Here is a 23,668-nt window from a genome sequence, read left to right as displayed (position 1 = left end):
TTAGAGCAAGAATTCCCAACAATCTCTTAGATTTAGAACTGAAAAAAACCTTAAAGAACACTTTATTCAATCTTCTCATTTTATAGATGAGGAAAATTAAATGTCTTATCTAAAGTTAAACAATAAAATAGTAGCAGGCTAGAATGCCAGGTTTTTAATCAGAGATAACTCATCTTTGTGAGTTCAAATCTGGCTTCAGACACATACTTGATGTGTGAAAACAGGCAACTCACTTAACCTTACTTGTCTCAGTTTCCTCATCTATAAAATGAATTGGTAAAGAAAATGGCAACCCACTCCAGTATTTTTGAAGGGAAAACCCCAAATGAGATCACAGAGTCAGACATGACTGAAAATGACTCAGCAAAGTATTCTGTCCTGGGGATACAAAGAATGGCTAAAAAACCCCAGCTTTCTAAAAATTCACATTTCTAATGGGGAAACAAAAAGCAAACACTCACATATACTATATATACATGTGTATCTATATATATATGATATACATATGCAGGTTAAAATATAATAATCCCAGAAGAAATCTGATACCATAGAGAGTTGAGGTAGGGTGGAAGACAGGGTGAATTTTGAAGTAGAGTTCTGGAAAAGAAAAACAACAAAAAAAAGCAGGAGGTGATGAGGGTGAACAGAGACTAGGTAGCAAGCTATTGTAGTATTCCAGTTCTGGGGTGATGAGGATTTGCTTGAAGTTGGCAGCCATGTCAAAGGAAAGAAGGGGAAAGATACAAGAATTCAATTCAAGAGATATTTTTCTTTCAATATCTATTATGAGCCAAGCACACTTCAGAAAGTCTAATTGTATCCTTCAAAAGACAAAGAGCAATGTTGAAGGGGATGCCAGAAAACTGGGACACTGATACATTGTTGATGGAACTGTAAATAGATCCAACCATTCTGGAGAGCAATTTGTGACTATGCTCAAAAAGTTATCAAACTGTGCATACCCTTTGATACAGCAGTGCTGCTACTGGGTTTATATTCCAAAGAGATACTAAAGAAGGAAAAGGGACCTGTATGTGCCAAAATGTTTGTGGCAGCCCTTTTCATAATGGCCAGAAACTGAAAATTGAATGGATGCCGATCATTGGAGAATGGCTAAATAAATTATTGTATATGAATATTATGGAATATTATTGTTCTGTAAGAATAGACCAACATGATGGTTTCAGAGAGGCCTGAAGAGACTTACATGAACTGATGCTGAGTGAAATGAGCAGAACTAGGAGATCATTATACATGGTAACAAGATTATAAGATGACCAATTCTGATGGACGTGGCTCTCTTCAACAGTGAGATTATTGAGGCCAGTTCCAATTGTTCAGTGATGAAGAGAGCCATCTGCATCCAGAGAGAGGACTGTGGGAACTGAGTGTGGATCACAACATAACATTCTCACTCTTTTTGTTGTTGTTCATTTGCATTTTGTTTTCTTACTCATTTACTTTTTTTAATTTAATTTTTTTTGTGCAACAAAAATTGTATAAATATGTTTATGTATAATTGGATTTAACATATATTTTAACATGTTTAACATATATTAGATTGCACATATATTAGATTGCTTGCCATCTATGGGAGGAGGTGGGGGGAAGAAGGAGAAAATCTGAAACATAAGGCTATGCAAGAGTCAATATTGTCAAATTATCCATGCATATATTTTGAAAATAAAAGCTTTATAAGAGTGAAAAAAAAATTAAATTAAATTAAATTTAATTTAAAATAATTGTATACTCTTATAGAATATAAACTTCTTGAGGGCAGTGACCATTTCATTTTTTTATTTGTGTTTCTGGTGCCTCTTTTGCATCATAAATCAATCAATAGAATTATTAATTGGATACTTGATACATGTTAGATGCTGCACATACAAGTACAAAAATGGGAGAGAAAAAAATCCCTGTTCTTTAGGTACTTACATTCTACCAAAGGCTTCTACAGCCTACTTTAGTACTAGGTTGTGGCAGAGTGAAATTGTGTTTCTGTAAGGATCATCATGCTAATAGACAATGAAAGGATAACATCTTATTTCACATCTTCTCTAGTTGGCAGCCTTGAATGGTCCATCCAGATCTAAAAAAATTATAAGGTACTGAGCAATAATCCAGCTAGGTTTGTGGAAAATCAGCACTTACATCAATTTTGCTCTTAGATCAGTGTAATTTCCCTTTGTCACCATGGCATGCCAAGGGTAAGAAGGAGAAACAAGAAATGTAAATTTATATTTTCTCAAGACTTATATTCCCCATGTATTATTAGTCAGAAAACTTTCCAGTTTTAAATTTTACTCCCTTCCATGCACTCTGCAAACCAGTGACTCTGGTCTCCTTTCTGTTTTTCATATATGATTGTCATCCAACTTGAGATGTTTTTCCAGGCTCTCCCTCATACCTGGAACTCTCTCCTTCCTCATCTTCATCTCATGACTTCCCTGACTTCCTTCAGTCTCAAATAAAATATCACTTTCTGTAGGAAGCCTTTCTCTGTCCTCTCCATCTGAATGTCTTTACTCTGAGATTATCTCTAGTTTATCCTGTATATTTGTTATTTGAATGTTGTCTCCTCCATTAGACTGTGAACTCCTTGAGAGTAGGGTCTGGGCTTTGCCTTTCTTTGTATCACAACATTTAGCATAATGCCTGACACATAGTAGGAAAATGATAAATGTTTCTTGACTTGAAAACTGAGAAGAGAGAGATTTCAATCCTATCAGTATTGTTTATTGGAAAATCAGTTCAAAATAGAATCATTATGTCAGTTCAGAGGTTAAGCTATGCTCTGTAAATGCTGATACTGGTCCAGAGAGACATTAGGCTTTTTATGGATGGTGATATGGGAGATAGAACAGAGCATGCTCATTAAATCTGCAAAAAAAATACAGTTTTGAGGGGAATGACTTGTAATATATAAAGATTATAACAAATTAAATTGGGAAAACAGTAAAGCACAATGGATTGTGTTTCATCTGGGACAAATGTAGAATTGAGCTTTCTCCATTACACCACCTGGCTGCCCAAGAGTACTAATGAAGAGAGGTCAAAAAAATGTTATTATTGAACCTACAAGAGAAAAAGCTGAAGAATGACTTAGTTCTATGCTACTCTGAGATTCTAGGTATGCTAGTCTGAAGGATTTCCTCATTTGTAAAATGCCTTGAATTCACTAGATCATTTCTCAGATTATAAAATTCTCCATTTTAAAAATTCTGTGAAGTTGAATGTCAATTTTCTCCCTTATTCTTCCCTGCTTGGAAATATATTTATATTGTCCTGTTTTGGAATCTAACACTCTTGTCACAAAGCCATTCTGACTTTTAAAGTAAAAAGGAGATAACAGCCACTGTCCTATTTACCCCCATTTTAAAGTATCTTGAAAAATATAAAGTGCTGTCTGTACATGTACAGAAACATGGCGATTTATTATCACTGGAAAGATGCCATAATCGTGGCTTAATAGGGAGTTGGGTTTTTGATTGAAAAAATAAACATTCATATGCAGTCTCAGTTCAAATCAGGAGTAAGTAGCAGTAGAGAAATCTAATTGCAGTGTCTCTTCTCACATCACTGTCTTTAATGCTGGAGAGGTGGATGGGTGAAGACCAAACTAAGATTGTGAAATTTAGAGTGCCTCTCACACACATTGGCAAGATTAAGTCAAAGTCAGCAAAAAACAGCAACAATATTAAATCAAAATGTCCCATGTGCCCAGTAAACCTTTCTTTCTTACAAATGATTCCCTTTAAATGATTTGGAATTGCTATTCTTTTTTTTACTCAACATAGAGCCAAGGGAACAAGGATGAATCTAACTAAAAATTGCTTCCTCTCATAACTTATAATAAGCATAATTTCTTCTTTGTCCTCCCAAATAAATTTTTAGACCTCTGCTATTTAGTTGATTCTCTTCTTTGGTTTGAAAAACACTTCATTCTGTTTTTATTTAAGCTCTCACACACACATGCAAATACTCAAAGAGTAATGCCAAAATATATGGCATTTTTTCTCCCTTTCCCCCTTTCCCAATACCAATTAGAATTCTTTGACTCATCTTTGTCAGTTCTGATTTACAACATCCATGGAATCTTTACTCTGGTATCTTAATATCCTATTTTTATCCCTGGCATTTGTGCTGCACCAATTTCAAGTAAAAAAATTAAAGTAATCTAAAACAAGAGTTAGTTCCCCTTAGAAAAAGCATAGCAATGACCAATCTTAACTTATCATCAGGTTAAAGAAGCATTGCTTTTGTCTTGGAAAGCAACAAACAAAAGTTTGTTACCAGGCATTTTGAACAAATCCAAAGGTCAGTGGAATCAAATGCAGAGTTTTTTTTTTTCTATAGTGCTAATAGTGGAAATTAAAGCACTATGTATAGTAAATGGAATACTGGAACTTATTATTACTAAGCAACTGATTAGTAGCTTTGTTTTCAAAACACTTCTTGTCCAGAATTAGTTGCCCTAAGCAAAGGAAGATGTTTTATAGACTATAGCTAAAAACATCACATTCTGTCCTTTCCCAGTTGATAACAAAGAGGATGTGAAGGAGATAGGAGTTTGGGAATTTTTGTAGAAGAAAGATTATAGATTCTAACTCATAATGCAAAATTGGAAGGGACCCAAGAAGTCATTTAGTTCAATCTCATTTTACAGGTAAGAAAACTAAACTAATGGGTGGGGGGAAGGAGGCCTAATTGATTATTTTCAAGATCACAAAGGTGGTAAATGATAGAGCCAGAATTAAAATTGGTCCTCTGATTCTACATACAATATTCTACCCAATGTACCACAAAGATTGAAAGATTAAAAATGAATGAAGAGCCATCATTGGATAAGAAGGTACTATACTGCTCCATTATTCTCTGTATTCACACTGAGTGATAAGGATAGATTTCCCCCGATCATCCACATGCTTCACTTGGATTCTTTTCTGACTGATAGCCTGTACGTATGAGATGGCTGGACAGAAGGAGAATACTAAATCTGTGGCCATGAAACTTAGTAAAGTCAACTGCCCCAAGAAGGAAATGAACAAAACAAGCTCATTATTACCTAGTCAACTGAAATATTGTTGTTTGGTTATTGCAGTTAGGACTGGTACTTCATGATCCCATTTTTTAAAAGATCCTGGAATGGCTTGCCATTCACTTCTCCAGTTCATTTTTACAAATGATAAATTGAGCCTAATTGGGGTAAGTAACCTATCCAGGGTCACACAGCTAGTAAGTATCTGAGGCCAGATTTTAACCCAGGGAGATGAGTCTTCCTGACTCCAGGCCCAGTGTTCTATCTACATAACACTGAGCAACTGAAATAACCAACCACAGTCATTTTAGAAAGGAACTAAAGAAAAGAAAAATGGAGCATGAATCATAAAATAGTATTTCATAAGTTTACTTACATTGACAAGGCTTAGTCATACACTTAGACTGTCCATTCCTATTAACTCCTTAGTTGTAAACTGAAGTCTCCCACCCCAGTATCTGATCATATTTCATGCACAACACATGATAATTTGAATGTGGATTTTTCTCTAGTAGGGATATTACATTGCCAGAGCCCTGATCTTTGGGGAGAAGGGTGGGTATCCTCTATAACTATATTGGTCAGGACTAGAGGTGGGTAGATCATTTGGGTTTTTCTATTTTTTTCCCCCACACTAGTATCAAATACCCCAGAGTGGGAAAGGATCCCAGAAGTCCTCTGTTCTGACCTTTACTTAAAGCATGAATTCTAACAGGCTATGTTTGAACATTCCCAGTCACAAGGAACTTACTACCTTATTAGGCAGCTCTTTCCATATCTGGACAGTTCTAGTGGTTAGAAAGTTCTTTCTTACATTGATTCTGAGGAATTCTAGTTCTTTCCTTTTTTATACTCAAATAGTTTAAGACAGCGAACTATGTGTCCCCTAGTATGAATACAGATAGTAAAGAAGTGATTGTGTATCCCTTCTACAACTCTGAAACCTCAACTATCATTGTTTTCTATTCTGTAAAGTTCTAGATAGATCAAATAATATTTTTGTAAAATGCTTAGCACAGTGTTTGGCACATGGTGGGTACTAAATAAATGCTTAATCTCTTTGATTTTCTCTATGTATTGTATCATCTTAATGTATTCCCAAGGTTTTTCTGGGCAAGGGTGAAACACACATATCAGAAAAATTCTCTACTTGGCATTTTTTTGGGGGGCGGGCAGGAGAGAAGACAAGATTACAGCAAAATTTTAAGGAACTAAAGTTTGATTATTTTCAAACATAATATAAATTCTTCACAGTTTTCTTTCCTTTGAAAAATGGCAAGTATAGTAGAAAGTGTTATCTCCCAACAGGAAAATTTGTTGCCTCTGACACCTATGACTGGAACCGAGCAAAACAGCTTTCATATTTGTATTAATGGAGGGAATTTCCATACTAGTATTTCCTACTCCAATAAAATTATTGTTAATTCCTTAAGTTTCTCTCTTAAAGTCTTTTCTGCAACAGGGATGAGATTATCTACCGTACACTGTATACCTAGTAGAACTCTATACTTTAGATCAACAGTATGGCACCACATTATGGGGGGAGGAGGGGAAAGCAGACATTTAATGAAGTCATTTTCATGAATCATTAACTTACAAGCTATGTGATCTTGGGGAAGTCATTTAAACTCTCCAAGTTCTCTAGCTTTCCCTAACTTCAATTTTCTCATCTGTTAAATGAAGAGGTTGGAATAGGTTCCATGACCTTTAAATTTTTTTCCTATTCTAAATTTATTATCCTATGAATCCTTTTAGACAGGCACCAGACAAATCAGTTTAATATTAATGGCATTATTATAAGGTTTCTCCATGTTTATATGATCTTTCTGTTTCTCTCTCTTTCTCTATGTGTCTCTATATGTCTCACAAAAACACACATACATCTATGTATTTGTATGTGTGTGCTATGTATGCATAAATATGATAACTACCATGTTGACTCATCTATCTCAATACTCTGTCTTTGATGGATGCACTAGTACAATACAATAGATAATACAATCTCAGCATTCTATAAATTAGTGGAAAGAGCCCTGGATTTGGAATTTAAAAGGTTAGGATTACTATTACTAGTGATATGTGATACTGTATATGACTTTAGAACATTTTTCTTGGAGCCTGGGGTTTTTTATCTTTAAAATAAAAGGGCCAGAGGGAAGGCTAAGGTCCCTTTCATTTCTAAAATTCTATGATCCTAGATAGAAATTAAAAGGAATAAGTGCAAAGTTCTCTATTTAAATTTTTGAAAAATCAACTGCACACTACAAGATAAAAAAATATGACTTAACTAGAGTACTTTTGAAAAAAGCCATAAATGAATATGCAGTGACTTATTAATATTAACCAATGTTTTAGTATTGCTTCTAAAATATGATTTTGATCTTAGACCCTATTGATAGAAATAAAGCATCTTGACTATTAAAAGCTATAAAATGTCCCATGGTGCTTTGAACTGTTTGGACAACATATCAAATATTGTGTTCAACTCTAGGTGTCACATTTTAAGTTGGACAATAATTTAAATTGTATCAATAAAATAGATTTAGAAATGTAGCTTGAAGTCAGGATAACCTGAGTCCAAATCTTGCCCCAGACACTTACTAGCAATATGACTCTGAGCAAGTCACTGACCCTCCCTGAGCCTCGGTTTCCTCATTTGTAAAATGTATATAAGAATAGATTAATGCAATAATATGTGCAAAATGCTTTGTAAACCTGAAAGTTCAAGTAAACACTAGCTAAAATACCATCATTATAATTATTAACAAAATATTTTTCAAATATTTTCAGAGCTACCATTCAGAAGAGGATGAAGACATGGTTTCTAATGCTTTAGGAAGCAGAACTAGAAACACTGTTTGTATATTAAAAGGAGGCAGATGAATTCAAAATAACAAATATATTTTAAATAGTGAAAGCATTTAGATAGTGAGATGGGCATAGAAAACTCTGCATTTCTGGAGGTATACAGGCAGATTCCTGAACTAGGTAAGAAGTTGGAATACATGCCATTTAAAATTCTATAATTTGAGCAATAGTGTGTTCTTTTATTTATTTTAATCTTAATGGAGATTCTACCATTAAATAATATTGAATTAGATTAATATGTCATGCAGACCAAGGTTATTAACTTAGATATCACTCTCAATTTCCCTTACTCCATCTCTGTCTCTTTCTTTCTATTTCTATCTCTCAGTCTCTGTCTCTTTCTGTTTCTTTCTCTTTCTCTTTCTGTGTCTCTATCTCTTTCTGTCTGTCTATACACACACATGTATGTGCATGTATATGTATATATGCACTCACGCATATATAACCTGTTGCTGAGGGCTCTAGATTTTACTTTCATAACATTTTTCATATATGACCTGACCCATTATTTCCTATGACATTATTCAAATACACACCCTCATCGCCTTCCGCTTGATTGGCTTCTCTGCTAAGAGTCTCTCTTCCTTCCAGTCCATTTTATCTTCAACTTTCAAATTTATTTTCTAAAGCACAGATCTGACCATACCATTCCCTACCTGCTCACATTCAATAAACCTCACCATTACTTCCACAATCAAATATAAAATTCTTTATTTGATGTTCAAAGTCCTCCATAATTTTCTCTTTCCCTCTTCCATTCTTTTTATACATTATATGCCATCATGTACTATTATTATTAAATGAGATGTATACTGCTTTCAAGTTTGCAAGGTACAACAAGAATAATAGTAATTTGAGGGCTTAGGCAAATTGCTTCTAAAGCTTATCATGAAGCCTTTATTAGTCATTGAATAAGAATAACATATATATATATATATACATACAGTGCTTTTAAGTTTTCAAAGCATATTAATAATGATGATGATAATAAAATGGATCCTTATGCCAGTAGCTTCCATAGCTCAGTGGATCCCACTCTGAATTTGTTTCCTTATTTCTAGTAACTGAACTTGAGACAAAGTACCTACTTTATAGCCCTATTCTAATAACTAGACCATTTTATTTTTGCTCTGGACCCACATCCCTTCCTTTGCTCCTTGCCCAATATCCCCAATTCTTCTGACTCATATACCTACATTCTTAATTTTTCCAAGTATTAGAATCCTCCATCTTCTCAGACCCTGTGATTCTTTTCCTACTATATGAATTATAAAACTTCTTTGACAATCACTGCCTAAGAGGCAAACTTCTGAATAGTTCCTACTGACTGATTCTCCTAACATCTTTTACCTACCTAATGACAACTTCCTACTTTCTGGCCTTTATCCTATTAGCAACTATTTGGGGTTTCCCAGTGAATGCATAGGTCTCTGGGTCTTATTAATCCTTTTATTTGGTCTGTCATCATCTGTGCCCTACTCATGACATAGATTCCTGGACAATATCACTTTATCTAAATTCTACCCCATTTTGTAAATAAGGAAACTGAGAGAGATTGTGGCTTACCTAAAGTTATAGAGCTAATTAATAAAAAACCTAGACCACAACCCAACTGAGATTCTTTCCAACTTGAGCATAATAAGATTTAAAGTTGAAAAGGATCTTAGAAATTATCTACAAATGAGGAAACTAAGACCCAGCTAAGTAGTGATTTGTCTCAGACCATATGAATAATAAGTAAAACTACAAAATATTTAGGAAATATATTTTATATGTAATAGATATATAGACATGTATATAGATATATGTATATAAACACATTCATTGAATCGTGTTATCTCATTAATGTGATACTCCCTCCAGTGGGAGAAAATTGTAACCCATCTATACTTTTTTATTCTGTGGAGCTTAGATCCATATTTTGACATATATCCTCCAAAAAGGATCCAAACCATATTCTTAATCTCATTGAATAATCGTGAAGCACATAAGCGTCCATCAGTTATCCATCAGGCTTGTTACTGAAGCACCTTCTAGAGGTTTCTTTCATATTGGAGAGTTCCTTAATCATAAAGGACAAACCCAAAGCAAAATAGCCAAATCAGTTCTGACTTTTGTCCTGCCCAGTAGATAGAGAGCTGGAAGAAACCTGAAAGATCTAGGTGAAAATTTTCGTTTGATAGATAAGCAAACTGAGTTCTAATGGGGTTTAAATGACTTTCCCAAGATTGCATGTCTAGTAAGTGGAAGAGGCAAGATGTTTATAAACATCATGTGTGATCCTTCCTCAATTTGCATCTGTGTTTTCTGAGTATGCTTTTTGTTTATTTAAACTAGAAAATTCTAACACAACACAAAAGTATATTTATTTTAGCCTTAGTTGAGTCCATGCTCCCTATTTGCATTCTGATAAGCTTTCCATTTACTTGAACTTAAAAATAAAACAATACAGTTCCCCAAATGCAAAAAATGTAAAACATTTTCCCTTCATGCAATATGTGGACTACTTTTTCTTCTCCTTACAATTACCATGTAATTATTTTAGTAACTATTGCTATCAGTACAAGCCAGAAAAGCTGTGTTACTATTGAGGATTAAAGCTTACTTTTAATTGACTGGAATGTCAAAACTGCTCAAACTATTCTCAACACTATTTACTTTTCCTGGGGCTCATAAAAGAGAAAAGAAATTTTAATTGAAGCTACAGTCTTAAATAATACTTTCACTGAGACAGAATTAAGAGATATTTAGGCAATGGAATTACCTATTCATTGTTTTAGGGCAGTTGGGGGACCAAATGAGTAGAACCCCTGAGGCCTGAAGTTAGGAAGATCTGAGTTCAATTTAGCAACAGGCACTTATTAGCTATGTGGTACTCAGTAAGTCTCATCATCTTGTTTCCTTCAGTTTCTTCATCTGTAAAATGAGCTGGAGAAGGAAATGACAAACTAGTATCTTGTCAAGAAAGTCCCAAATGGTATCATGAAGAGTTGGGAATAACAAAAGTAACAACTATACATTCGGGTATTTTGACTTCTCATTCAATCCCAAAGTGACTATGACCACATTTATGCCATTCAGCTACATCCAATTGTTATTTCTCTCTCTCTCTCTCTCTCTCTCTCTCTCTCTCTCTCTCTCTCTCTCTCTCTCATCTCTCTCTCTCTCTCTCATCTCTCTCTCTCATCTCTCTCTCTCTCTCTCTCTCATCTCTCTCTCTCTCTCTCTCTCTCTCTCTCTCATCTCTCTCTCATCTCTCTCTCTCTCTCTCTCTCTCTCTCTCTCTCTCTCTCTCTCTCTCTCTCTCTCTCTCTCTCTCTCTCCCCTCCCCTCATCCCCCACTGGCAGTGTTTTCTGGTGAAATATTTTTCTTTTTGTCCAATTTGTTAAGAACTCTTTAAAAAACACACACATTAACACAATTGCTGATAATATGGTATACAACAGCACATCACTCCCACATATTATAACAGGCAAGTGAACACTGATGTTAACCAGATTAAAAACCCTTGACCAGCTCACGCTCATTGCATTAATTAAATTGTAGTTTGAATTAAATGTGATCCCATATCAGTTCATCATTTACAATCTCTAAATTTAATCTTGTTGTAATTGAACTTGGCATTAATCATGACCTAGCAAGCTATTCCTTCTCAAGTGTCTAGGTGGGTTTTCTTAAGGAAACAGAGTGAGGGTGAATCTAAACTTTTAAAAATATTTTTTATTTTCTTATTGCCAATTATATATAAAATCCATTTTGAACATTCATTTAAAATTTTTTTGAGTTCCAAATTCTCTCCCCCTTTCCCTGAGATAGTAAGCAATTTGATATATGTTACACAGATATATTCATGAACATTATATCTGGGGCCATCTCCAGTCATCCTGAACTATATTTTGCCATTGACTCAGACGGCACCAGAAGAAAGACAGACTGGTGAGTTGACATAGCCCTCATTAATTTAAAATCCAATTCTCTTGGAAAATGAAGAACAAACAATAACAGAAACAGCTGGGCAATCTTGGTAGGTCACTCAGTTTCCTCAGTTTCCTCAACTGTAAAATGAGCTGGAGAAGGAAATGACAAAACACTTCATTACCTTTGCCAAGAAAACCTCAAATGGGGTCATTAAGAGTTAAACACAGCTAAACAAAATTAATTCTTTCTGACTTGAAGAAAAGGCCCGTTTCTCTTACCTTTGTGTTCTGTTTGGGTACTTAGGAAGGCCATACATTTGGTTTCCTCTTCATGGATTTCCATGTACAATCTGCATTCTGGATGAATACCATTTATCTATGAGAAGTTAAAGGAATGTTTGATAAATTATGGTCCTTTCACACGGAGTAGAATCAAACCTATCCCTCATTAAACAAAAATAAAACATACATACTCCCTTACGTTCTCAATTGTTTCAAAATAATACTATTCAAGATCAATCAGTATTAACCCTCTGGTGTTATTGTTTAATGAAGTTCTTTTGTTTGCTTTTAGAAAATATCAGTGTAAAAAACAAAACTGAATACAGTCTCTCACCTTTAAAAGAAAATTATATTAACAAATAATATGGTGTATTCAGTTTGCACGAATCTTAGGAAGAAAAGAATGCTTTAGTTGAGTAATTATTTGGTACAGAAAATCATAATATCTCATAGTTGATGAGTTAAGTAAATACACTGGTGAGTATTCATAGGGGAGTACTGAATGACACCGTATACCAGATGCAAGTATGTCAGCATAGTTTTCTGAAGCACTCTCCACTCTTTTTGATTTAGCTATTACTTATCTAAACAAAAATAGTATAGACATGATTTTAAAATGAGTCACAAAATGTGAAATTGTGACTTTTTTAATTTTAAAATTTAGAGTAGAGGATGGGAGGAGAAACAGAGGAAGAGATAGATAATTTTCTACTTTGTAACTAGATTTAAATATATTACACACGTATTGATTTAAGAAATGCTAGTTAGAAAGCTACTATCAAGGAAGATAAGGCTACTGAATTTTCTGTATCTTAGAGAATAACTACTATCCATGTAGAATGCTGATTCTCAGAGTTCTGGTTTTGGATGTTTTTGGATGAGAAGGCTCAATTCCCTTGTCCCTATGTCTACACACATTTGTTCAGCTGCATTTCATCAGTTAAGGAATTCAGATTTAGGGGACTGAATGTATGGCCAAAGAATATTTTTTGTTAAGGAAGCAGATAAGCACAGAATTGTGTTTCTTTTGTTTTATAAAGTCACATATAATTTTAATACCCTTGAAACAGGTTAGATAGAGTTCCTAGTGTAGACTGTTTTTATTTTGGAGGGGAAAACATTCACAGAATATATAATACATGGTACATTAGGCAAAGAATTTAAACAGCAGGAGGTGTACCTTACGCGCACACACACACACACACACACACACACACACATACACACACACACACACAGAATCAAAGTCTCATTTTTTCACTTTGTTATACACAAATTGTATACAAGCTACAATTTGAGAAAACTCCTGATTATAAATGAAGTTTTTGGGGAAATAAGTAATGTTTATACACTTAAAATGTCAAAATGTGGGAAAATCTTATTGATTTGATTAAAAACATTCAAATTATTGGTTAAAATTGGTTAGGATGGTTAAAAATAAAGACCACTATGGATTAGATATAGAAAATTGTCACAATAATAGTATTATTAATAAGGAACAGCACCTTGTAATGCCAAGAAATATGTATTTCAAAAGAAAATAGTCACAATAATAGTATGACCAAAGTAGCATTGATAAGGAACAGCACCTTGTAATGCCAAGAAGTATGCATTTCAAAAGACTTCTATAATATTGTAATGTTATCAGTTTATCAGGAAAGGAAGTGATTGGGTCTGTTGTGGATTCGTGTATGACAAGAAAGCTCCTCCGAACAAAGTTTAGTAATTCTCACCTTTCCCTACTCAAGCATTCCATTGAAAACATTACATTGTGTTCTCAAACACAAAGATCAGTTCTAACTAGTTTCATCATTTTGATCTAGGCTTTAAGTTCAACTAACATGTTAGTAATAACAATGCTCATGTTTAATAAATAGTTTCCCTTCCCTGAATGGAAGATGTGCACATAGGAAAATTAGAGTTGAGATTTAACTTTCCCATTCTTTGTTTGGACAGTAGTTTTACCTGTGTGGAAAGTCCTTCCTCATCTGGAACTCAGTAGCAGGGTTGCAGTTTGTCTTAGAGATTTGCAAGAGGCTGAGAGAATAAATGACTCGCCTCTGTTTTCATCAGAGGGATGACTTGAACCCAGATCTTTCCCATGAGAATAAACTCCAGCCACTGTGGAACACTTTCTTTCATTATATATTCCGAATAATGAACAATTCACACTAGAAGAAGAATCGATTGATTTTTCTCTCTACTGACTTTACCTATCTACTACACTTTGGTTTATCTTTTTTTTTTTTAAATCCCTATGCTTGGAAATGGAGAGTTTCAGCTTCAACATTTTCCAGCAACAAATTTACTTAGGATGTTCTGAAGGTTTCCTTTCTCTCTCCTTTCTTGGGAACAAGTTCTAAACAGAAAAGTACTGGGCTGAGCATTTGTGTGCAAGGTGGGGATGGGGATGGAGAGGATAAAGAGATTAGAGACGGAAAGATCTTTAGTGACCTAGTCAAATACACGCTGCTGCTCTCTGGAGTCTGAAACCTGTGTTAACGACTGCCCAGGCTGACTCTTGCAATAGAAAGCTGAAAGGTCATTGTCAATTCCAGCCTCCCAGCTGCGTCTCTGCGTTCAGAGGATCAGGAGCTGTTTTTTATCACTTGTATTAATGGTTGAGAATAGACAGCTAGAGCCCATTTCTAGCAAGGGAAGGATGTTGCGGGAGAACTTTGGTGGGAAGGAAGACAAGGCTCTCTCTCTAAGCCTCAGAGTTGCAATATCTCGCCAGACTGGAGCGATTTTACTTCGAAACATCTGCCTGTGTAGGCAGCGAGCTCCGTAGGAGAACTTGTTTATCTGATAGCTCGTGAAAAGCAAAGCAAGCCAGCTTGCAACCTACTATGTGTAATGCACAAAGGAGACGGGCATGCGGGTACCCTTCAAGCACCCTAACAGGCGGGCGGCTGCCCCACAGGGCTCTTTCATAGAAGTCTGACCCCCAAACCCTGCCCGGAGGTTTGTTTTTTCTTTTTTCTAAACTTTCTCGACAACTCCCAGCAAAGGCGCACCCCTGCTTGGGTTACTCAGAAAGAATCCGTAACAGCTTGATCGAACAGAACCAACGTTTGGCTCGGAGGGCTGTAGAGAGGAGAGAGAATATTCCCTTTTCATAGCCCCCCGCCTCTCCGCTCACGCCCCATTCCTCCCTAAATCCTGAACCCCGCTTGGAGGAAGGACGTTACTTACAGACAACGGCAGCAGGCACCAGCAGGTTAGGAGAACGGGGATCAGCACAGTGTACCTCCTCATCCCCTCAGACGCCTAGGTCCTAGATTTGGAGGATGCGGGGAGGATGGGGGTGCACGGATCAGCTGAAAAGAGGGAATCCCGTCCTCGCTGTCTTCTTCCAAAGAGTTCCGTAATCCCGGAGCAGAAACATGAGGTCCGGTCAGCAAAGGGGACAAGAGCCGACCTCTCTCTCTCACACACACGCACCTCTATCCTACTCCCACTCTACCTAGTCCTCTGACTTGCCTTGCTCCCTACAGACAGCCGAGGCGCCTGAGCCCTGCCTTGTCGTGTCTTCTCTTTCCGAAGGGAGAGAGGTGCCCACCCAAGACCACGTCCCACTGCCAGTCCAGCTTGTGCAGCCTCCGTTGCTGCCGCTGCTGGAGCAGCCACCCACGTGCAGTCTGGGACAGTAGCTGCGGCTACAGTAGCTCAGGCCCCTTCGCTACTCGGGGGAACAGCCAGAGGCTCCCAGGTTCTTAAATGTACCCCCCTTAATCTTGCCCCTGCGCGGTGCAGTGTGAACATAGGGCAAGATCTCCCAGAATCTTTCTTCCCCTTTTTCTTTTCTCTCTCCTGAGCTCTTCCTACTCACTTCCCTTCTTGCTTTCCTCTTCTCACTTTCTCCCCCTTTTGTTTCTCTCTCTCTCTTTCCCTCTTCCTCCCTCCACCCCCAACACAACCCTGCTTTCCTCCAGTGCCTGACTTTGCTTCTGGGTGGAGAGAAGAGAAGGGAGAGAGAAAAAAGTAGGAGGGAAAGAAGGGAGTCCTGTTAAGGGCTGATCCTGAGTTTTTCCCACAGGAGGAGACCCCCCACGTGGGTTGAGGCAGGACAAGAGAGATGTTTCTTGGCTAGGAATGAATACCGAAATTAACTGGAATCCAGAAAGAGGCAAGAAGTGAGTGTATCTACATAAAATCTGAAGATGCATTCAATTATACATAATTTATATAAATTTTTAAATTTCATTAAAAAGGTGGAAGAACCATTAAACTATAATCTTGGGCTGAGGATTCCCGTTGGAATCTCAGTTCTGTCGCTAACTACGAGGGCCTCAGTGTTCCCACCTGTACAATGTTATTCTTCATCCTTGGTTCTAGAAGAGGACTATGACATCAGGGAGGTGATTCCATGACATGCAAGTGAATTGGATTTAAGTGAGGGAGGATTGTGCAAGGTCACCTGCCTTACTTTTCGTTCCAGAGCCATTTGAATCCAGTGGCAAGATACAGATCAAGAGACTAGAGATGGTCCTAAATTAAATGGGAGACCTTGGCACAATGAGGGTGTTAAGAGATGACTTCTGAAGGTCCTTTCAATTCTTGATATTCTCTGACTCTAACCTGACAGTGACCTTTTAGTGGAGAAAGGGGAAATAATAGCTAATGGCTTATGGCTAATATATAGTTTTTTCAGATTTGTAAATAACAATTCATCTGACTTTTACAGCCCTGTGAAGGAGGTAATATTAAAAATATTGCCATTTTTACAGATGAGAAAAAACTGAGGCTGGTAAGTTGGGATTTATTCAGAGCTAAACAGCTAGTAAGTAGCTAAGGAAGGTTTACACTGGGATCTTTTTATTCTAAGACCAGCACTTCTATATAGGATATCACCAGGATGAGTGTAAACATTTAAGGTGTTTCTTTTTTATGTGAGTTAAGAACTAAGGGGAAATATGAGGGCAACTTTTGGAAAGAACATAAAAACAAAGAGTAAAGTAGAGTGGAGTGGAAAGAGTCAGAAAGGCTGGTTTATATCCTGTTTTTTGTACTTTGTGATCTTGGACAAGTTGTCTGCATTGTAGATTCCTCATCCGTATCCAGGAGATTTTTTTGTCTGCTAAAATGGGCAGAGAAAGGACACTTATATTAGGAAAACTGAGAAAATCAGGTAGAGAAGGAGCAAAGCCTCTCAGACAAACATTGTGTGGTGGGCACTTTTCTGACCCTCCTAAGCCCCAAACTTGCTAAGAGGACCCAGCGAAAAGTAATGGATTGTCACCAGGGCAGCTAGGTGGTGCTGGAGTCAGAAAGAGCAGAATTCAAATTCTGCTTCAGACATTTATTTTGTGACCTGGACAAATCATGTAATCTCTGTTTCAGTTTCTTCTTCTGAAAAATGCAAATAATAATAGCAGCCACCTTCCAAGGTAGTTGTGAGGATCAAATGATATTGTATTTAATATAATAAGTTCTTAATATCAAATGATATTAAGTATTTAGCATAATTTCTAGCATATAGTGTTACATAGTATTAGCAATTATTATTATCATTTTTCAGTTGCATGGGATTCTTTTTGATGTTTTAAGGATTATAACAGAAATGATAAACAATAGAACAAGATTATATGTACATGAATTTTATATACATATATATTTATATATGAGAATCATAACTGAGAAATGATAAACAAGATAAGATTATGTATACATAAATTATATATGTGTGTTTATACATGAGGATTATGACAGAAATGATAAATAAGCAGATTATATGTACATGGATTATATATATGTTTATATATGAGGATTATAATTGAGACATGGTAATCAACAGGATAAAATTATACATACATGTATTTTATATATATTTATATATGAGAATTATAACAGAAATGAAAAACAAGATAAGATTGTAGGCTCATGAATTTTATTTTTATATGTTTGCATATATATGTGTATGTACAGACATGTATACACATATGTATATGTACATAGCAGCTAGGTAGGTCAGTGGATAGAGGGTTGGTCCTGGCTTGAGGAAGACCTGAATTCAAATCCATTCTTAGACACTATTAATTGTGTGATCCTGGACAAATCACTTCACCTTGTTTGATTTAGTTACCTCTTCTATAAAATGTGCTGGAGAAGGAATGACAAACTGTTCCAGTATTTTTGCCAAGAAAACTTCAAATGGTGTTGTAAAGAGTTGGACACAATTCAAATGACTGAACCATAACAATATTTAAGGAGTTAAGATTCAGGGAAGATGACCAATGAAGCTAGCAACAGAAGAGAAAAAAAGAGCTCTGGTGGAATCAGGAACAGAAGACACAGGATTCAGAAAATAGGATCTAAAAGGATAGCAATTGTTTGACTGGCAGACTTGTAGAAGGGGAAAGGAGCATGACTTTAATGGAATGTAAAAGACTAGAGAGTTGAAATGCCCTTTTGTGCCATTTACAGGCTTGCAGATTTTCAGAGTCGGTGTTGTCCTTTATTTCCATCTCTATTGTGAAAGGGAAAAACAGAGTGGGGAAAGATAGGTTTTGCATCAGCTTTCCTGAGAGGAGATGTGTGGATTGACTGACAACTGATTGAATAAAGCAAAATCCTTTCCTATTTCAGGGCCAGGCTGAATGTCCCTGTAATTTCATATAGTTTGATATGGAGAAACTTCTCAGAGGCCCAGAGCAGATCTTAGAAAACTTGGCAGTTTTCTTCTGGCCTAAAGATGCTGCATGAAACTGAAAAATTGTAATGTTTTCTCAATATCCTGGAAAGGACAGCTTTGTGCTAAAAGAGTTTGACACAAGATTATATGTACATGTAATGCTTCAGCAGCCTGAAAGTAGAAAAGAATCAGCTTTGCCCAACAGGAGAGTGATGAAGATCAGGTGGGGAAGAGATAGCAGAAAAGTAGTTTTGTGTTTAAAAGGCTCATTACACAAAGGTCTGTCATCCAGAGTTGTGGGTTGCCATTGGCACTTGGGTTTGTAAATACACTGTTTTGGTTGCATTGTTTCAACTCTTGCCTCTTTCAAGTGAATGCTGTGATCCATTTTTGGCCTTTAAATATAGTCACCATGACTATTTCTGTTTTTAACTTTTTAATGGACAATTGTTATAAGCAGCCTGACTTTTGCCTTATTGCTTAGGTTTTGATTCATGCTTAAGAGTCAATAATATCATTATGCCTGACTGATTTTTTATATATATGGGAAACAACTAATTAAGGGTTCAGGATCTATGGTGTTAAATAGCAGTATATTTCCTCCTCCTTCCCGTCCAACACACTCTTTGTGGATATTCTATAACTCTCTCCATTGCTTTTTGAGACACTAGCCATTGAAAATTCAGTTTTCAAGTAAGTACTCAGTAAATTGTGTGTGTGTGTGTGTGTGTGTGTGTGTGTGTGTGTGTGTGTGTGTGTAAGATTCTGTGTTTAGTCAATCAATGGACTAAACACATGGATGTATATTATAACTTTGGAAAAGGGTAATTTTCATCCAGTTAGGCTTTCCTATGTGAATTATTAGTACATTCTTTTTTGAATGATTGATCCTAAATGTACTTTACAATGTAGAAAAGGCATTTAGGAAAATTAGGTTGGGAAGAGCAGTTGGATGAAAACAAGTATGAATTTGTTGGGAAACTCTTGGGGATCATTTTACGAGAAATTTCTTGGAGAATGGGAAAAAAAATTCAGTACTCCCAGAAAAGACAACCAAAAAGACATAAAGGAAAAAAATATATGCATATATGTATGCATATATACTTTTTAGTCATAAAAATCTTTATGAGAATAATCTCTACATGCTGATCTATCCATGATGAAAATATGAGAAAGGAACAAGTAAGCTTTTTGAAATCAATATCAACAGTAAACCATATCTTAATAATCACATGACTGACTGATTGAAAGATACAGAGAATATAAAATCCCTTTCTGTTTATTGTTTGTTAATTGAAAAAAAAAAAGTATTTGATATGGCAGAAAAAAAATGAAGGCTGCCTTGCAGCAAGAAGTCTCATATGATATTTTTGATAAGATCATATAAGATTCCTTGACAAATACAACTACAATGATAACTGTTTTGTGACTATCTGATTGCTCATAACAGAAAAGTCATAAAAACAGGGAGACGTATGTTCACCAAAGATAGTCTCTACCATAATGAAAGATAGTATCTATTATCCACTATCTACATATAGTCCAAAGGAAAGAGGTATCTCTTATAAACGGTGAACTTCTTCAGATTCTTCTATTTGTGAATGTCATACTGATTAATGCATCCAATGTCCTAACATTGTGGTCAGCATTCCTTAATGAGATTCACAAACACTCCAAAGATATCAACTTTACTCTTCAGAAAAATAGTTGCAAAATTTAAAGACATATATTTATATATATATAATATGTAGTATATATAGTATATATACATATATACTGTATATTATATAATGTATTTGTATATTTATTTTTAAAATATTATATATATTTATATATGTGTATATATGTATATATATAATACCTCGACTGACAAGAGAGAAGCAATGTCAACTACATTTAGAATTATAGGAGTTTAGGTCAAATACCAGTTCTTCACTTTATTATTTGTATGACCTCAGATCTGTCCATTGACTTGTCAATTGACTAAGTCAGTTAAACCTCTATGCAGTTTTGCTTCTTCATCCAAGAAATGATAACTTTGAGGATCCCTCTATGATTCTAAAACTGGAATGCACTTGAAAAAATCACTTGTTTTCCTTCAAGTTTCAAGAGAACATTGAAAATCAAGTGTGCAAAAACCTTGAATATATATTTTATTTTTTAAAACATATTTTAAAATCCCTTGAAAATCTTGTGTAAATAGAGATTCTCATTGAGAATGTGAGAAGGGATAACCCCATTATTATTTTGCCCTAATCATTTAGGGCATTGTATTCAATTCGGGGCATCACATTATGAGAAGGACATTGAGAAGTTAAAGAGCATCCTTTGTAAAGCAGCCCAAGATGGGGTGGGACCTGAAGTCTATGGCTTAGAAGATTAGTTAAATCAACTGGGAAAGTTTGGACGGGAGAAGAGAAGACTTAGTGAGACGATAATTCTCTTTAAGCATTTGAAAGATTGACCTTTAGGAAACAATTTAGAAAAAAAAAAAACAATTTTTCTGCTTGGTCCTATAGGTCAGAAGCTGTAAGAGGAATTGGGCAATGAAAAAAGATAATTTAGGTACCATATGAAGTAAAACTTCCAAACAGCCAAAAAAGTGATTCTTCTAAAAGGCTTGTCTGATCTTCTCACCCGCTTACTCAATAAAATCTTCTGATTGGCATCCAAAATCCTAATCCAATCTTTAGAATCTTCTTAGACCTCATTCTTCTCCCTTTGATCCAAGGACATTGGTCTGGATATCAAACAAGATTCCATCTCTCAGCTCCCAGCATTGCCTCTTACTCCCTACCACCACTATGGCTTCTTAACCTCTTAATTATTGTCCCTTTCCTTTGTTAATTATCTCTGAATTGCCCAGATATACTTGTTTGCACATATTTGTTTGTGTGTTGTTTCCCTCCATTAGATTGTAACCTCCTTGAAGACAGGGGCTATCTTTTGCCTCTTTTTGTATCCCCATCACTTAGCATAGTACCTGGCACATAGTTGGCACTTAATAAAATTTTATTGATTAATAGGTTGATTCAGTTAGAGCTACCTCAAGCTATTTCAGAAGTTAGTCAGTTCCCTTTGGGTGTGCTAATAGCTGCTTAATAGTCGATAAATGTTTAAGTTTGATACTTGTAAAACTTAATTTGCATTATTAACACTTTCTCTACCACGTTCTTAAGTTTAGACAATCAACAAAAGAATAGATCAAATGCTGATTTGTAATACTGGGAGTATATAAATTGGGTCCAGAACACCACTGGGCTTCCCTTTAATAAAGGTCTTTAGGTAGAGGCTGAGTGATCACCTGTTGGGGAAGAGAATCCTATTAAAAGATAAGGTAGACTAGGTGACTTCTGAGGGGTTTTCAAATGGATTTTCTGTAATTTTTTTAAAAATCAATTTAATTTTATCAATTTTAATTGAATTAAGAAACAAGCATTTATTAAGCATCTACTCTATACTAGACACTATGCTTGAGGATACACATATAGTGAATGAAAGAATCCTTCCCCTCAGTGATTTAAATTGTTTCTTTAAATCTGGTTTATGCTTTTACACTGAAAACCTGGAAAACAGTTAGGCATCCCTCCTTTGTAGTTGCCTCATCCTGCCTAGGCAGAGAGTAAAAACTCCAAAGTGCTACTCCAAGAACCTCCTTAGCCCCTGGATATCTCTCTTTAGTTTATTGGCCCCATGCCTCCTCTGACATCATTTTTAACCATTCAGTTCTTCCACACTGAATCTGTACCAAAGGAACTTAAATATCTGGGACAGAGGCAGGTTCAACAGACATGTCCTAGATAAGAGAGAACAAAGAAGCATCATCCTTAACCAGAAAATAGGGGATCCATGGGGAAAGAGGAAGAATCTCTTTTAGTGAATAACCTTGTATTACTTTATTCAGTGATATTCTGCTCTAAATGCCTCATTGTTGTGGGAGAGATAACCTTCCCAATATGGGGATTATCTGAGGCTGGATTAAGGGATCGGGATCTTTGGTAGATCTAGAAGACCAGAGTATCTTTGGGGAGCACTTGTGAGTGATCATGAATAGTCGAACCCAGAGTAACTTGGAGAATTGGCAATAAGGCAATGATGATTTTGTTTTGATCTATGGTTTAGCAACTCATGGAGACCATCTACTAAAAAAATTAGACATTTTTGTGTATTAATGGAACAAATGCTGACACTATTAAGGGACTCAAATAAGTAAATTCTATGGATTAATAAATTCTCACTTCAAACTCTCCTCTTTCCCTCTTCTTTCTTTTTTTTTTCCAGTAGGAATAAGGATGAGATGGAGAATGCTTTCTCAATTGACAAATGTGGACAGAAGGATTTTCTGTACCTTAAAAAAATCCCACAAAATCCCTGATAGTTATAACCTTGATGTTTTAGATGTCATGCTCACTTTGCAAAGCTAATAAGTCCAAACTAGCAAGTTTTACAGCTCATAGAACAAAGGTCACAGGAGAAGAGAAGATGCTATTTGAAAACTGGGCAATCCACACTTCTTCATTTCCTTCCCCCAAAACCTTGGATTTTGGATAGCTTGGATAACATCTTCAGAGTTAGTACATACTGTATTTTCCTTCCAAACAAAAAACAAAAAAGGAGAGGAATGAAGGAGGAAAAAAAAAGAAAAGCAATTCTTGCAAAATCCACCTTACTATTCCATTTGGTGTTTGCAGCCCCCATTCTGCCATTCTCTATTGAATTCACTTTGCCTTGAGTTATAAATCATCACTAAATGGCGCAGTTACTGTTCCCAAACAGCTGCTTCTTGTATCCCCTTGGGTGACACTGATGTTGCTGCCTTAATTTTCAGTAGTGAGCTCTAAAGTGATGGAGACTAAAGAGCTCATAAACACCTTCTTGTCTTAACCGTTATGCGAGATGCACTTCACTCTGGGGGGTGCTGAAGAAAT

At 35.8% G+C, this 23,668-nt stretch overlaps 1 protein-coding gene across 1 annotated transcript in view; it reads right to left on the bottom strand.

The window, feature by feature from the left end:
* VIPR2 (vasoactive intestinal peptide receptor 2) overlaps positions 1-16,113 on the bottom strand; it is a 134,181-nt gene extending 118,068 nt beyond the window's left edge. Inside the window, exons 1-2 of the mRNA XM_052000371.1 lie at positions 15,302-16,113; positions 12,104-12,200 (exon numbers count right to left, since the gene is read on the bottom strand). Coding sequence (XP_051856331.1) covers positions 12,104-12,200; positions 15,302-15,364 — 160 coding nt within the window. The 5' untranslated portion in view covers positions 15,365-16,113. The remainder of the gene's footprint in view (positions 1-12,103; positions 12,201-15,301) is intronic.
* Between the last annotated feature and the right edge of the window lie 7,555 nt (positions 16,114-23,668).

Source organism: Antechinus flavipes, chromosome 5 (assembly GCF_016432865.1).
Source record: "Antechinus flavipes isolate AdamAnt ecotype Samford, QLD, Australia chromosome 5, AdamAnt_v2, whole genome shotgun sequence".
Lineage (NCBI taxonomy): Eukaryota > Metazoa > Chordata > Mammalia > Dasyuromorphia > Dasyuridae > Antechinus > Antechinus flavipes.
Note: the sequence above shows the minus strand (reverse complement) of the source record. Positions and strands in the feature narration are given on the sequence as shown.